The sequence below is a fragment of the Patagioenas fasciata genome, chromosome 5 (genome assembly GCF_037038585.1).
Source record: "Patagioenas fasciata isolate bPatFas1 chromosome 5, bPatFas1.hap1, whole genome shotgun sequence".
Taxonomy (NCBI): domain Eukaryota; kingdom Metazoa; phylum Chordata; class Aves; order Columbiformes; family Columbidae; genus Patagioenas; species Patagioenas fasciata.
Genome location: NC_092524.1, coordinates 37,372,777 through 37,388,561, shown reverse-complemented (window position 1 = coordinate 37,388,561; position 15,785 = coordinate 37,372,777). Strand labels below are relative to the sequence as shown.

At 40.6% G+C, this 15,785-nt stretch overlaps 1 protein-coding gene and 1 long non-coding RNA gene across 2 annotated transcripts in view; one reads left to right on the top strand and one right to left on the bottom strand.

Annotated features, from left to right (window-relative positions):
- The window catches only part of RASGRP1 (RAS guanyl releasing protein 1), a 42,245-nt gene extending 32,275 nt beyond the window's left edge, over nt 1-9,970 (bottom strand). The window contains exons 1-2 of the mRNA XM_065839630.2: nt 9,848-9,970; nt 7,291-7,460 (exon numbers count right to left, since the gene is read on the bottom strand). Of these exons, the coding sequence (XP_065695702.1) occupies nt 7,291-7,460; nt 9,848-9,879 (202 nt within the window). The 5' untranslated portion in view covers nt 9,880-9,970. The remainder of the gene's footprint in view (nt 1-7,290; nt 7,461-9,847) is intronic.
- Nucleotides 9,390-15,034, top strand: LOC139828106 (uncharacterized). Its single transcript, XR_011739368.1, has 3 exons — nt 9,390-9,415; nt 9,872-10,147; nt 10,844-15,034. It is a non-coding gene; the product is annotated as an uncharacterized lncRNA (long non-coding RNA).
- The last annotated feature ends 751 nt before the right edge of the window (nt 15,035-15,785 follow it).

Below are 15,785 nucleotides of genomic sequence, written 5' to 3'. Positions count from 1 at the left end.
GTAAAACCTTAATAGCTCCCAAAAGGTACTTTCCTCTCTTTGCCTTTTGCCAGCTGTTGCACTTGTACCTTCTTACCTCAGTAAGGGGGGAAAAAAGTAGTATCATGTTTGGAAAGTTATCTTAGCTTTTCATCTCTAGCCTGTCTTGCACATCAGAAAGATCCACTGAACTATGTAACAGTCTAAGGGAAGACCCTTCTATTCCAGATTTTTTAAAAAGCGATGCAAACGTATCTCTTCACACTTGGCAATACACAGCAGAACACCGAGAGACTTCATGCTAAAACACACACAAACCAAAACAAATAACATAGAAAGTAAAATGCACAGGGAAACCTAAAGAACAACTGACTTATTTCTTGCTTCAACTTCATACATAGATTGAGAGGAACAACTAATTAAATTCATACAACATTATCAGGAGAATGAATCATTTTATACTGCTATCTAAGCTTTTTTGCTTTGCTAAATAAAAGTTATTTTTTTTTCCTGAAGTTATATTTAGAGGTATGAAGACAGAATTTTCTTACATGTGCCTATGATAAATATAAGTAAGTGGGAGACTGCTTTATAAAGCAAAAAGCTAAAGTTTTCTTCATTATCTTTTAGTACTTGTTTCTTGACTTTGGAAAATTATATTGAAAAGACTGAAGTCAAGCTAGCTAAATAGAACTTTAAAATATAGATAAAGATATCTAAAGTTTCTTCTCTTTGGGAATTTTTTTTTTCCACAGTCATCAGGCTAAAAAAGAAACCTATTTTCATTTTGGTACAATCACAATTAACTTTAATAGTTAGCTAAACAGCACTTAGTATTCTGCAGAGCAGTAACTACTTTTCTGTTCCCACAATGTCATGCATTCTACAGAGCAGTAATGACTCTTCTGTTCCCACAATGTCATTAATTGATCATTAGCATAGTTTCTGTTGCCAAGCAATACTAAAGTTTCTGCACTGTATTTGACCAAATTGCACCCAGATTACTTAACACACAATGATCAACAACATTTTAATATGGAACAACACCACGAACAAAGTGTAACTACTTTTGAGGGGACTGGAGACCTCAACATTCAGCCTGGGCTTCAGGAGTGAGGGGTGGAACCCTGCAAGTTTGGGGAGCATGAGGTAAAAACAAATGACTGTTCAGGAAAACTTAACAGAAAAAAAGTAAATGAACAAAGTTGCCTTCTGTGGGTGTGCATATGCCTTGAAAGATGTAACTGCTTTTGAGTCAGAATTCCATAATAGAATTGGATATATGGTAAATTGGATAAAAAGATACACTCAGTACTTGAACTGTGATTGTTTGACTAGTTATTGTACGTTTTAACTAGTCTGGAAGAATATACTTAAGCATAGAGTGCTTTTTTCTAGATAATCAAGAGGGGAAACACTGGATAAAACTCAGATTTTCTGTATTTCAGAGGAGAAGATGGCTACTGTTATCCTAATGATTTGTTTGTAAAATGGATGCAACAGTTTCCGGGCTCTCAAAGAACTCATAAGACTCAATATATTTTTGCATGATATTGATACAAAAGTGAGCTATAAAAATATTATCAGTTCACAAAACTAGAAAGCTCTGCTAATGTAGCTACTTTTTTATTCTAGAAAAAGTTAACTGTTATTAATTTGTACAGACTTCGGCAGCTAGCACCTAAGAAGCAACCAGCACCAGCACCTTCGCCAGATTTCTGTCAGAACAATTCCATAGCATCTTTCATCCAGATCAATCTGGAAGTGGTTTCCAGCATTTCTACAGTTTGTTTACAAACATCTCACTTCATCACATGTTGAGGCAACAACACTGCAGAACAATTTACATCACAACCTACTCTTAGACCTGGCTATCTAAGAGTTTTACAACCATTAGAAGTAGCAAACTGCACTAGGTTCACATAAATTCTATTAAGAACATTGCTAATCTTTGAGGTTATTATTTTTTAACTTCTTTGAAATGTAGTATCCATGGGTTTAATTTTTTTTTTTTAATTGAAGATTGACATAGCGGTATAGACAACTAACTCTAGCAAACAGTTAATCATGGCTGAGCTTCCACATAGAATTATGCTACATGCTTTGGGAAATATTTTGATTGCTTTCCTAAAGCCCTTTACTTACATTTCTCTTAAGAAAGCAGACACAGGGACACTGTATGGTGACATGCATTTAAAGATGATGTTTCATTATTTCTTTTTTCCACTGAGCACACTCATGTAGCAACTGAAGTGCCTGAATTGCCAGATAAGCATAGGTCTTCTGTGTGCTACAGTAAACATGCTTATAGTACTCAAATGTAAGAGGTGAATGAGTAAGAGATGATGTTCAAAAGTTAAGAACAGAAGTACCTTCATAATATTAAAATGTTGAGATCTTAGTGATTTCTCAGCTCTTAAATGTCCCTCAGACATTTTCAGAAAGCCACAAGTGTTTGTATAAATTTTAACTTTCAAGTGCGCTCTTGGAATCATTTGTTTAGTAGTTCTAGGTGATGTTTATGAACTTAACTGCAGACAAAGCAAGGAGATAGTAAATTGACAGGATGCCGAACATGCATTTTTTTCCCAAATTGAACAATTTTTAAACACCTCTAAAAACAATTTAAACAAAACTTTTGCATGAGCAAGGAAAAGGCCTTCAGACTCTACATGGTCTAACCTCGAATGCCTGTGAAAATAGTTCATCGAATCTTTGAAAGGTGTATTTCTTTAAAAAAAGATAAGCACACTTAAACTTTAGTACAGATTAGAAAAAAGGTACATTTATCAAACAAAGACAGTCAAAGGAAAGAAACAGGGACCTCTCACCATGAACAAACATATAGTGAAGATACAAATGGAAAAAATATCTGCTAGAATAGAAACTGACTTGCTAACACATCATCAGAACATCAAGCTCACAGTAGCATGAGGACAGCCTAGAGTGAAAAGTGTTATGAACAATTATTATTTCATTTCTATAATTAGCAGATCTACAGAAAACAAATGAAGATATCTGGTGAACTGAACGCTGCTAATATATTTTTCCTCTCTGATCTGTAACACTTTCTGGACTAAATTTATGTTAACGTGCATTTATGCAGTCTTACAAAGGTTAATATAAGAACAACTAGCAAAAAGCAAGGCTGTGTGGCTGTGTTACTAAGCGTATGTTTTCTGTGTTCTACTGAACTGTCAGCATTAAGTAGTTAATATGGCTGTGGACCGGCAAACAGGACCCTACTCTGTTGGTTTCAACAGCAAAGCCGATAGGGTGTCTTTACAACTAGCAACAGAGTGAGAGACAATGCCATATTGAGTTTCAGAGAACTGTCTGCCAGTCAAAAATACACTCTTTTCCAGGCATTTTATATACTAAAAACATGAATGCAGAGGGTTAAAGTCACTGTTCTACTTACAATTCCACTCCAGAATCACCTGGAGTGATGAACATCTACCTTTAATTTTCTCTTTATGGCATTTTTGTTCAAAACTAGAAATTGAGAAGTTTCACTGAATCTAACCTTTCTACAGCCTTCTAGTCTTTTTAATCATTTTACCTCCTGCTCTTCCTGTCTATACACTCTCCTCTCTTCTTTGATTTCTCGTTTTGTCCACTTCCCTATTATGACTTCTCTTTCTATCCACACCATCACTTTTTCATATTTAAAAGCTATTATCGGCTCCATTTATATGGTACTGTTCATCTTCTTTTCTAAGGCAACCACAGGTGATGCATTACTTGTGCTCTACAGCTCTTCTTGTCAATCCAGATCACAGCAGTAACAGCATCTAATAGCTACTGACAACGTTGAGAGGTTCTCCAAGTCATGTAGAACATGTTTTGAAACACTGTCCTATATAACCAAATCTCTTCTCTTTGAACCGCGGAGAGTGTTTTCAAGTCTCTGTGAATCTTCTCCTAATCTCCAGTATTTCTTTCTAAACCACTTACTGCCTTCAGTCTCTCATCACACTGTTTTTCCTGAACTCTTGCTCCAGCTTACATCCTGGCTTTTCTGTTGTCTTTCCTTTGGGCAATTATCATGATTTGCTGGATGATTCATCTTACCCATCCTAATGCAACCTTTCATGGGACTTGAAGAAACCTCTACTTTCAGCATCTCCTTCTCATCATGCTACCGAATAAACACTGGTGTAATGCTGATCTCTCAGATATAGTGATCATCTACATGACTTCGCTCTACCTCATATGACCCTCACTGCTCTGTCACTAAAGCATGTGCCTGTCATTCATCAGTTCAAACTAAAGAAGACCAAATCTGAGAGGTGAAGAGCACACACACTAATCATCCCAAAGTAGATGTTTCAGTTAATTACACTGAATAAGCTTTTGGTCTTTTCTAAGAAAACAAACAAACAAACAAACAAAAAAAAAAAAAAAAAACCAAACAAAAAAAAAAAACCACACCTCCAAATTCATTACTTTTTGGAATTAGCAGATGCAACACCACCATTTTAATTCATAGTATTCTGTCCACATTCTAGCGTCATCTTCTACCCAGCATTGCTGTAGACCCATAGACCACATCACTAGTTCCATGATCCAGTCTTTGTTCCCCACCTCCCTAGAATAGGTTTTGGATTAACTTGACTCTCTGAACAAAAATTGTCTTTCTACAAAACATTCTGGAATCCATTTACAACACTGTGGCAAAGCTTAGCCTTCTCACTCTTAGCTTCAACTTAGCATATTCCCCCTTTCTCATTTTTCCTCTTATCCATACTGTAAGATACATAACTACATTTGTATTCTTCACAGCTGTGAATGTGTATTAATTCTTAATACCTTCTCAGTTAGACCTTCTTGTTATATCCTCTACATGTATGGCAAAAGGCTGCCAACTTCTCCTTACACACCATTGTTAGACAGCAGACTCTCCAACACATCATTCGCTTTTTCCAAACTTGTATAATTGAGTCCAGAAACAAACTCAGCTGCATACCTTAAACACAAACTGTGTTTGTAATTGTACACGTAATATTAGCAAGTGCAGTATAATACTAACATGATGCAGTATATATTCTAGTACCTATTGTTTTTCTTAAGTCTAGATAGCAAATGAATCAAGGGCTTTTTCCAGAAATTAAACTTAAAATATACAAAGGAAAGCTGTGCTTATGTTTTGGTGGTTTCTGTATTTTTAGTTTTGAAATAAAATTTGCTCAGATCACAATAGTGAATTTCTAGACTAATATACAAAATATTATAGGTCATCACATCTAAGACTGAAAACGTAATGTCAGTCTTAATAGGATTATTAGAGTACAGGTTATCAGCTTTACTTTAGTACTACCCTTGGGAAGAAACTTGTTCCCTTATAACCATTCAGCAACTGTGCTTTTTCCCCACCATTTTTCTCCCTACTCCCATCCCTCCTCAGATTCCCAGATCCAAGTTTTTTCCATCTCTTCCTTTTGGCACAATGGTGTAAATGAACTTTGCACAGTGTTTTTGTTGGTAGCTACAAGAACCTTCTTTAAGGAACTTCATTAAGTAGGTCATCTATAGTTGTTATAGTTGCACTTCACAATTTAAACACCCTACTGGGAAATTCCAATATAGCTTAAAGTACATGCATAATGTCACTCAAAATGTACAAATACAAACACTACTACTAATTGCCCAATGAAGCGTCTAAACTGCAGCACACAACGTAATTCTAGCAGTCCTTAGTGAGTTTAAGATTATATTTGCAGATGAACTACAATTCACTTTGCTGGACCTACATACCACTTGTCAAGGTTCAAGTAAACCCTATTTAGTGGACTATGGTAAATTTTCTAAACAAAGTATGAAATCCTTTAGAAAGATTCACATACATATATAGGTGAACTGAAGAGGAACACTTGCTTCTCTTTGTCTCTTTAGTCCTTATAATATATGGATGCTCAGGAATCTGAGAACACATAGGCATGTGCATGCTGATATACATAGAGTATTAAAAAAGTATTAAAACAATTAAGACAACAATAATCTGCCATTCAGGGTTTCCCCTGCACTACCTGAAATCAATCACCGTAATAATTTTACTGGGTTTTTATAATGTTACAATTTTAATACCTTTTTTTTTTTTTTCATAAAAATGTGGACACATTAAAACTGGTCAGGTAGTTACAATATTAAAACTGTATGAAGGTCTTACACAAGCTTTAGATGTCTTATCTCACTCCCAGTGAAACGAAGCTTACAAAAATATGAATCAACATTTGTTTAGAAATTAGGACTTTATAGCAGTTCAGTGGATATGTTCTTTACAATAATTAAATTAAGAAGAAAATAAGCTGAAATGACATGTTACTGGCAATTACATATTTCATCAACTTCTCACAGACATGCATTTCTCTGCACATGCTGGTTAGAAGGCTTTAAAGTTTTAAAAAAAAGAGCATTTCTAATGAATGTGAAAGATTAGTCACTGTTTATACAGTATGTGCTGTATCACTAGATCAGCACTACATGTTACTATTTAACTATATAGATAAATTATTTCAGAGCTTAGTGGGTGTTCAAGTACATTTATTTTCTAAGGACTACTCTACAACTAAGACTTTGCCTCATGCTTTAGGAATAGTTCATAGCACTGAAAGACACAACACTAATGAACAGATGCATTACTTACAAGAAAATTATTCATTTTGAGTCCCTTCAGTAAAAACATGTTTTAATAATACAAAAAGATACACATTTACTAATAAAAAAGTTGGAAAAGGAAACTAGGGATACAGGGCTCACGCAACAGTCATGCTTGGTCACATATTTCAATTTTTATTGTAAAAAGACAAATAGATAACTGATAGGCTCAAAGAGGCATACAGTTGTGATTTCTGTTTGCATTCACTCATTTTTTAAAAGAAGCGACTTTAAATCTATACTGATAATCCAAGAAGTAATCCAATGTTATTTCACGTAGTTTAAAAATAGCCCTGCTCATTTCAAAATGTTTAATATAAATACATTGTTCACAAACATCATACGAATATTGCTGCAATATGCAAAATATACTAATTACTTGTTAAAATTTACAAATCGGTATTTGAAGGAACAACAAAAAGCATACATAGATGACTGGAGTTCGTCTTCTTCTCTCCAGAAAGAGCAGCATTCACATTAATCTCTTATCATATATTACACACATTTGCGTAAACAGATCCACAAACCTATAAAAATATGTGGTCACCTACAGTGTAGAAAATTCTTTCTACGCCACTAATAAATCAATGTAATTCATGAGTAAGGTATCTAAATGTAGCCAGGACAAAAACAAAAAAAATTCCAGACACTCACCAAAAGACTGAATGCAGGTTTCAAGAAGGTCTTCCAAAGTGGCCCCTTTGGCTAAGTGCCCCAATGGTACCATCGTGCCCTGGGTGAGATTTGAAAGGCTGGGACAATGACTGATCTGCTTCAGCTCAAGTGCTGGTTCAGGGGCAGTGCTGCATGCTTGGGCAGGTTGCCTAAAAGAAAGCACAACAGTGAAGTAAATACAAGAAGATCCAGTGGTAAATTTTACACTGCATGGGAAAGGAGAAGAGATTTAAAGGACAATTAACTCCCTGTAGCTAAGGTGCTGAAAGACGTAACCCTCCCACTTAATACGCACACCAAAGAGACTGTTCAATAAATAGCTTTTTTTTTTGGTCTAAATGCAGATTGTAGAGCACACTGTTACAGAGCTCCTTGAATGATCTGTCAAGATTACCAAAAGTCTTGTTTCTTTGTTGGGGGTTTATGTTTACATTACAATTTCAGCACAAGCATACAAACCCCTCAAACTATGTAATATCTGTGCCCACTCACAGTAAAGGAGAAAAAAATATAACTATAATCAAATATTACACACATTGGAAAAGCCCAGACTAGCTTTACTAATTTCACTTGGAAGATCACTATTAAGTAAACAAAATATCAGTGCAACTTCACAGTGGAGTATTTCACAACTAAAAATCAAACCAAAACAAAAAATATTAATTTGCATCCATTCTATACCACTATATTCTACTAACTTGCTTTAAAATTGCATATATGACTAAATTAGTGTCTTTAATAGCAAAGGTAAGAGACCAAAATAAAGCACATACCCAGTTTTAGGTTTGTATTTTCATCATATAATAGCTTAGATTTAAATAATGTGTATGTTTACAAATAATATTAAAGGCCATTCACTGTTTGCATACAAGTTCATAATTTTGCATAAAATAGTAAATAGACACATTTTTATACTGATGAAGAGTGCTGAAATGCTTTTGCCTGCAAATAACAGGAACCACTTCAAAATCTGACTGGAGAGTATAACCGTACAGTTCACAACACAGCAACAACCACTGCTGTTTCTTTATTGCAAGAACAATTTACACTCCACAGACTTCCTAAAGAAGTTACTCCAGTATCTTTGAGATGCTATCTTAAGCTTTCATGCAACTTTTTCTGGAACGCTATGCAAGACTCTATTAATAAATTGACAGTCCTGGGAAGAAAAGGCATAGAAATCCATCCAGTGTGCATATTATATACAGATAGGGCCGGTAAAGACACAAACATCTCCGTATGGAGATGTCCGTTCCTGGGCAAAGTTGGAATTACACATGCCTTATGAAGACAGACTGGACCCTATCGCATTCCAGCGAATTTTAAGCCTCATCTTACGTTTCTGCTGGGAAAGCCACAAAACTGCACATGATGTCACTTACAAGCAAACACTGGCCTCAGGCCTTCATAGTTCCAAAGTCAGGAAAATACAAGCCTGACCCTGAAGAGGTAGTGACCATCACTCAGCTCCGGCTTAGTGAAGCTGACAGTGGCTATGCAAAGAATGTTCCCTTCCCCCTTTCTCTAAATTTCCCCCTTAACTTTGTGATCCGACTTCCTGTTCTCATATAAGAGAGCAAGGGTCACATCAGTTTTCAGGGTTTTCTTTTTACAGGCTTGAAACCCTCTCCTAACTTCATTCCAGCACCTCCTCAACCCAGCGCAGATCCTAGCAATGCAGTAATAATAAAGTATGAGTTACGCAGAAGATATTTTAGGTCTTGGCAACAGAGCATAGTAACATCAACGTGTCCACACCCCCAAAAAGTTTACAATAACACTGTGGCCGACTTGGCAACACTGGGTAAGCAAAAGTCGGCCAGTGACACATCGGAAACTAATCATTCATTAGAACAGATCCCCTTGCAGCAGTTACTTGACATGAAAAATAGATTAAAGCTGTGAGGGAGGGGCGGTGTTCGTACACGCTGCATTTCCCCTGCACGTTGTATGTCGGAGAGGAAGAAAGCACACAGGAACGGCCATCAGTCCGTGAACTGACACTCGGGGCAGCCGGCGATTCTCCGGCGAGCAGGGGCAGGCTCACTCCCCGGTTCCGGCCCCTCGCTCGGCGCCTCCCGGCAGGCCCCCGGCGGTGCCGCAGGTAACCGGAGCCCGGCGAGGGCCGAGCCACCCCTCCCGCTCAGCCGTCACCCTTGAACCGTAACGTCAGGTTCTTTCCAGCCGGTACTGACCGACTTTCCCGGCGCACACTTGCACTCAAAAAGCTGAAAAAAAACTCCTCCGTCCACCACTCCCTCCTCCGCTTCTCTCCCCCTCTCCTTCCCACCCGGCCCCCGCCGAGCCCCAGCCACCCTGACGATCGTCCCCGCACGGAAGCCCACGCCAACCCCGCCGCGGGGCAAACACAGCGGCAGCACATCGCACCTGTCCCCACCGCCCCGGGGGCATATCAAGCTCTTGGGCGCGGCGCCGTGTTGTCCCGAAAACCGCCGCAGCCGACCGCAGCCTGCCCCGCGGCGAGCCACCGTCCCGCCGCCGCCGCAGGAGAATAAAACAGCAACGAGGAACTCACTGGTTTTCTCTTCTCTTCCCTAAGGTTCCCATGTCGGTGCCAGCCGCGGCTCCGCCGCCCGGCTCTGCCAGCAGCGCGGGGAGCGGGGCTACGCGGGGCGGGGGCGGCCGGGGAGGGCAGCGCAGCCCCGCGCATCGCCTCCTCTCGCTCCCCCTCTCGCCTCGGAAGGAGTCTGAAACCAGCTCAAGTGGGGCAGCGGCGGCAGCCGCCACCCGTGACGAGCGCAGGCGAAGATCTTATCGGCAGGAGGAAGTACTGAGCTACTGGGCTGCTCTTCTCTGAAGCCACCGGATTTACCAGGTACTGAAACGCGCTCTCCTGGTCACACTGCCTGTCTCAAAAGCGGCCGCAACTTTTTTCAGGGCACAACTTCGGCAGGGCAGGCCCTCCGCTCCGGGGGAGCCCCCTCCCCACGGCGAGCTGAGGCTCCGGGGCTCACGCGTGCCTCACAGCAGCTGGCACGCCACCGGAGCGCGGCCCCGCTGACCGAGCACAGCTGCTGCCGGGCACCTTGTCAGGCTGCGCCGCGGCGGGACAAGAGCAGCTAAGCTTTTGGGCACACCCCGGCCGCATCGCGACCGCAGTCACACTCGCCTATAACAGCGCCGGACGCTGCCAGGCCCGTCTGGTCCCCCGGGACTACGTGACTGCGGGTGGACCCACGCGCGCACTGATTGGCTGGCTCGCCAACGGCCGACGAAGTGGAGGGGGGGCGAGGTGGTTTGGGATGTCGGGGGGGCTCCTCCGCGCCGCCACTTGCGGCCACAGATGGGGTTGTGGGGCGAGCGCTCGCGATGGTGAATCGGTCCGCAGGTGGCGGTCGGCACGGGCCCCCTCCGTAACCAGCGCCGGGGCCTCAGGAGAGGCCTGACTGACGGGAAGGTGCAGCCTCCGTGGTACACGCAGGCTGAGGTGACTGCACGATGCTGGGGTGGGGGCACAAAACTGAGACACCCACATTGACGATTATTATTTTAAAGCTTCTGTGCTTATTAGGTACTTTATGCTGTCCAGGAGCAAGAAATGATGACCCCCGGTTGTTTCCATGGGCCTGGTATCATAATTGCAAGTTTCTGAGAGGTCTTCCAACTCAACCGTGACAACTCCTTCACTTCTGAAGAGAAATGACCAGGCAGAAAATCTGAAAGGGCAAATTCATCCCCTGTCCTGTAACTTACAGTTTGACCAAGTCATCTTTTGTTGAGAAATATGCTCAACAGAGCAATACGAAAGTACTGGGTCACAGAGCACTTCAGTTGCTGCATTGTCAAGAGCTTATTTTGAGAGCTCAGTTTATGTTGCTAAAAATTACTTAGACATCATAATGCTACTGTGCCTCATACCAAGATCCAGACAGGTTTCACAGACTGTTTCCTCAATTTTGAGACTAACTGATAGGGTTCGAAGAATTCTCTGCCAACAAGCAGGGAACATTTTTCTTTAGGTCTCCAAAATGATCAGTTTTGCAAAGGATGCAACTCATTAGCATTTTCTCAGAGGCAGTGTTAACTACCATTATCGCAACAGGAGCTGTACAAACCTGACTTTTGCTTTGCCGAAGACCTCCAAGTAAAAGGAAAAACCCTATATACTCCTGGAAATTACATCAGTGATTCAGTAGGTGACATTCTTCTGAGTAAGTTTTAAGCCCATTCCTAGCATAGAGCTTGAAGGTCACTGTGGTTTAAGATACACAAATACATTAATATATATACAAGACCACATGTCATGTAGTCTGTGCTATTATCTGTAGCAATTATGTTGTTAAACCAATCTCCTGGCTGAATTCTACTTCAGAGATGTACATCCCAGGTATCTTTATTTTTTTCTTTAACAAGTTTTCCTTGAGAAGTTCATGTGCGTGCATGAACACACAAATAAATGGAGGTTTGGCTGAAAGAATACTCTCTAGCTTTGTGGTCAGAAGGTAATTCAGATGCAAATCTCACAGACCAGAAAATTGCTGTGGAAAGACAAGATATTTCTTCTGTTCTCATAGATTAAATCAGTAGATTATTACTTTAAAATATAACTATGATCCCAAAGAGCCATGCTAACAGAGTTACAAGAGGATTATGGCTAGGATGGGCTGTATTGCTCCTGAGGGAACATGACTATCCAAGTGTTTTTATACTGTTGCACTCTGATTCCTGGAAGATCTTACAAAAATACTAACTTAGAAATTGGATTTTACCTTTGGAACCAAGTGAAGGGACCAACTTGCTGCCTCAGTACAAGCTGAAGTTCTGTTTACTTCAAGATACACCTTTCTCCCTCCAAGTCAGTGTGAGTCCACAAGCCTAGCTTAGCCTTGGTGTGAAAATAAATTTCTTAAGCTGTTTTTTTCATATCTACTCTAAGCTCATCTAATTTGCCATCTTTCCTGGGTGCATATGCCTCATTTTTACAATGGGCCAACTACTGGAGCTTATACAACAACACAGTAAGTTGCACACAAAAATTGATCAAGGGGAAAAAACCCAACCCAACTAAAATGATACATCTTCTGCCATACAGTATCAATTATTTAATTCATTTCACCACCCACTCATGTTAGGTCAACTACTGCCACAACCAAAGAATGGCGAGAGAGCAAGACCACACATTTTTCCAGTAGCTTTCATTTAGACCTATTTTACATAGATCATTGTAAAAACATAAGCTAATTTCAAAAACTTTCTGGTGTCCTTGAGGGATCATGAATGAGAAGGTTCTTTGGTGCTGACAGAGCATCTGCTAGGTGGTGGGGCCAGTAGACAACATAAGAAAGGCAAGCCAGGCAGCCTAGTGTAGAATCAATTCCAGGAAAAGAGAAAAGCTTGCTAACTTTGGAAAGAAGGACAGCAAATGGAAAATTATGAAGAGTCACTGTATGAAAATTCAACATACATTGTACGACCTAGGTAGTAATCAGAATCATTTGGTTTAACAAGCTGTTGTCATTGAGGGCATGCTAGCAATTGCAGATGAAAAATCTTCTTTCATGTGAGCTGTGATATGCCAAAGGTGTGGCTACCCTTTTATGACCAGCTGGTAGGAACAGTGGCCCCATTTAAGGCATCACCTACATGGACTTCCCTGTTATAATTAAACTTTGCAGATGTTAGAACAGTTTTTGTTGGTGTGTCAATTTCTGTTTACACCTAGAAGGGCATTTCTAGTGTCTTCCAAGCCTGTGTCGTAACTTTTGATCAGGATGATATAGTCTTTAGATGCTTTCACTAATTTATCAAACATTTCTATTTTTAGATAGGTTTTGAGGTTATTTGAGGTTATCAGGCCAGGGTAATTCTCTTGCTATTTTTCTCTTGATGCACCTTTGCCATAGTGGCCAAGGATGGTATGTTCCACTTTCTGAAGCAATGTGAACTATAACAGTGTTAGTTTTTGTGACTTTATCGCAAGTATGTTCCTTCAATGGTCCATGTTCTTGGGTGACTTTTTGGACAACTACAGCTTTCATTTATAAGTGGGAGGTAATAAAACTCGTGATTGAAGAATGGGACCTGAGAGTGTAAAACCATAGGACTGAGAGAGAAGATAATAAATTAAGAAGAATGTGAATCCCTTTTTAAACACGATCTTCAAGTCACGTTGAAGCAGACTGGACTAAGCTTATTTGAGTGGTTTGGGTTGTCAATAAGTTACCTCTGAGTTTCCAGCTTTTCTGCAAGAGCAGAGGGAATTGAGACTACCTAGTAACCACTGCCTTCTTACTTTTAAGGATCGTTTGTGTGTGTTATATGCAAGGCATCTTACGAAGTTAGTAGCCATGCTCCTAACAGGACTACCTATCCAATCTACCTCCATACTAATGTTTCTTCTGTCAAGGCTGCTTCTGGCAAACCTTTTAGTGTCCAGCAGTCAGCTTTGGACTGCAGGAGATGGAAAAGAGACAGGACTAGAATTCGTGAAAGAGGAAAAGGAAAGCTTAGGAAAAATTGTCAGAACCTAGAATAGAACATGGAGTACACAAGTTTCACTAGTTTTGGATTTTGTCAGACCGTGTATTAGGTTATTTGCCAGCCATGGGTTTCCCACCACTCTCAGTGAACACTCAGGCTGATCATTACAGTTATTGTGAGTCATTTTGTCAGTTCCAATGCCAAAGGTCTGTGGGATGGATTGAATGAGTCCAGTCCTGGTAATGATCCACGTAGGTGTAAACATGCTGCCACTTGATGGAACGTCTGTGGCTTTTAGTCTTGGAAATTATAGGCAAGGTGTAGTTTGTAGGTTAAGGCAACATCTTTTATCTTCTGTCAAACCAGATGGCAAAGTTAGAAAAAGACAAGGTCTTGAGTAGACTGGAAGAGGGTTTCAGCAGAGAATCACAGAAATAAATATGGATTTGGAAGGGACTTCAGATCCAGCCTCCTGCTCAAAGCATGGCCAGCTGTGGCAGTAGGCCTACTTGCTCAGCTCTTTATCAAGCTGGATCTTGAAAGCCTCCACGTCTGAAGACTGCACAGCTTCTCTGAGCAACCTGTTGCAACGTTTGACTGCTCTCATGGTTAAGAATAAAAATAAAAGAAATTCCTTATATCCAATCAATATTTTGTTTCAGTTTATTTGTTGTCTCTTATCTTCCTGCCAAGCAATGCTGTGAAGAACCTGACTTCTTCTCAACAACCTTCTCAGAAGTATAGTCAGTCTGCTGCTACATCCCCCTCTGAGGCTAATTCTTCTCCAGGTTGAAAAGGCCCAGTTCCCTTACCACCTCCTCACAGGGCAAGTCCTTCAGCTCCAACAATCTCTGTGGCCCTCTGGTGAACTCACTCCTTTGAACAACTCATTTGTCAATGTCCTTCTTGTACTGGAGAGCGCAGAACTGGACTCAGTCTGAAGTGCTGAGTAGAGGGGGTATAATCACTTTCCTTGTTCTGCTGGCTCTGTGCCTGTGAACACAACCCAGGGCGCTGCTGGTCTTCACTGCTGTCAAGGCACTTTGCTGGCTCCTGTGCTGCTTGCTGCCTGACAAGACCTCCATCTTCTTTTCAGCAGCACTGCTACCCAGCTGGTCAGGCCCCAGTCTACATTGGTGCAAGGGTCTCCTTCTCCACAGGTGCAGGAGTGTGCATTTGTCCTTGCTGAGTTTCATCGAAGTTCCTTTAAGTCCATTCCTCCAGCCTGTCCAGGTCTCTCTGGATGGCAGCCTTCCCCTCAGCTGTACTGAATTGTTATCTTAATTTGATGCTGCCTGCAAACTTGAGGAGAGTGCACCATGTCACCTCCCCAGGCTGTTGATAACTGAGTTAAAATGGACAGGTCCCAGGATAGACCCCTGGGCTACTCACTGCCAGCCTCCAGTTAGAGCACAACCCACACCCTCTGAGACTAAGCATTCAAACAGCTTTTTACTGGATGGATGTCTAGCTGTCCAATTGTCCAGACCTCGATGTCGCAAACTGAATGCAAGCATATTGTAGGAGATGATGTTGAAAGCTTTACTAAACTTAATATGTAGCAACATCTGGAAATCTGTCACTTTTTCCTTTATTATACTAGTTGGTCTAATAAAAGGCATTATCTCTGCCTATAGATCTTGGCTGTGTCTTTAAGCCACTGTAGTTATGACATGTACAGATGCCCCTTGAAGAATTGTGTAATCCAAAATTAGGAGGTGGCAACATTCCTCTTCCATTTTTCTTTTCAGACAAATCTTACAAGATTAGATGAACCAGTCCAGGAAAATTCAGATGTTTCATAATTTTTAATAACTTAATTTCTCCTTATATTTTCATCCTGGACTCCCTGAAGGACTTAAAACCCATCAAGGAGTCTAGAATTTCCTCTAAGAACTGTGCCTAAGTTTGTCATTAGTTGTTTGCACAGATAATTTGCAAGCTGCTTATTGGCAAGTCTTGCACTGTCAGCTATTTGTAACTGAAACTGTTAGATTTTTTTGGTTGTTTTTAATCTGGAAGACTCTAAGTAA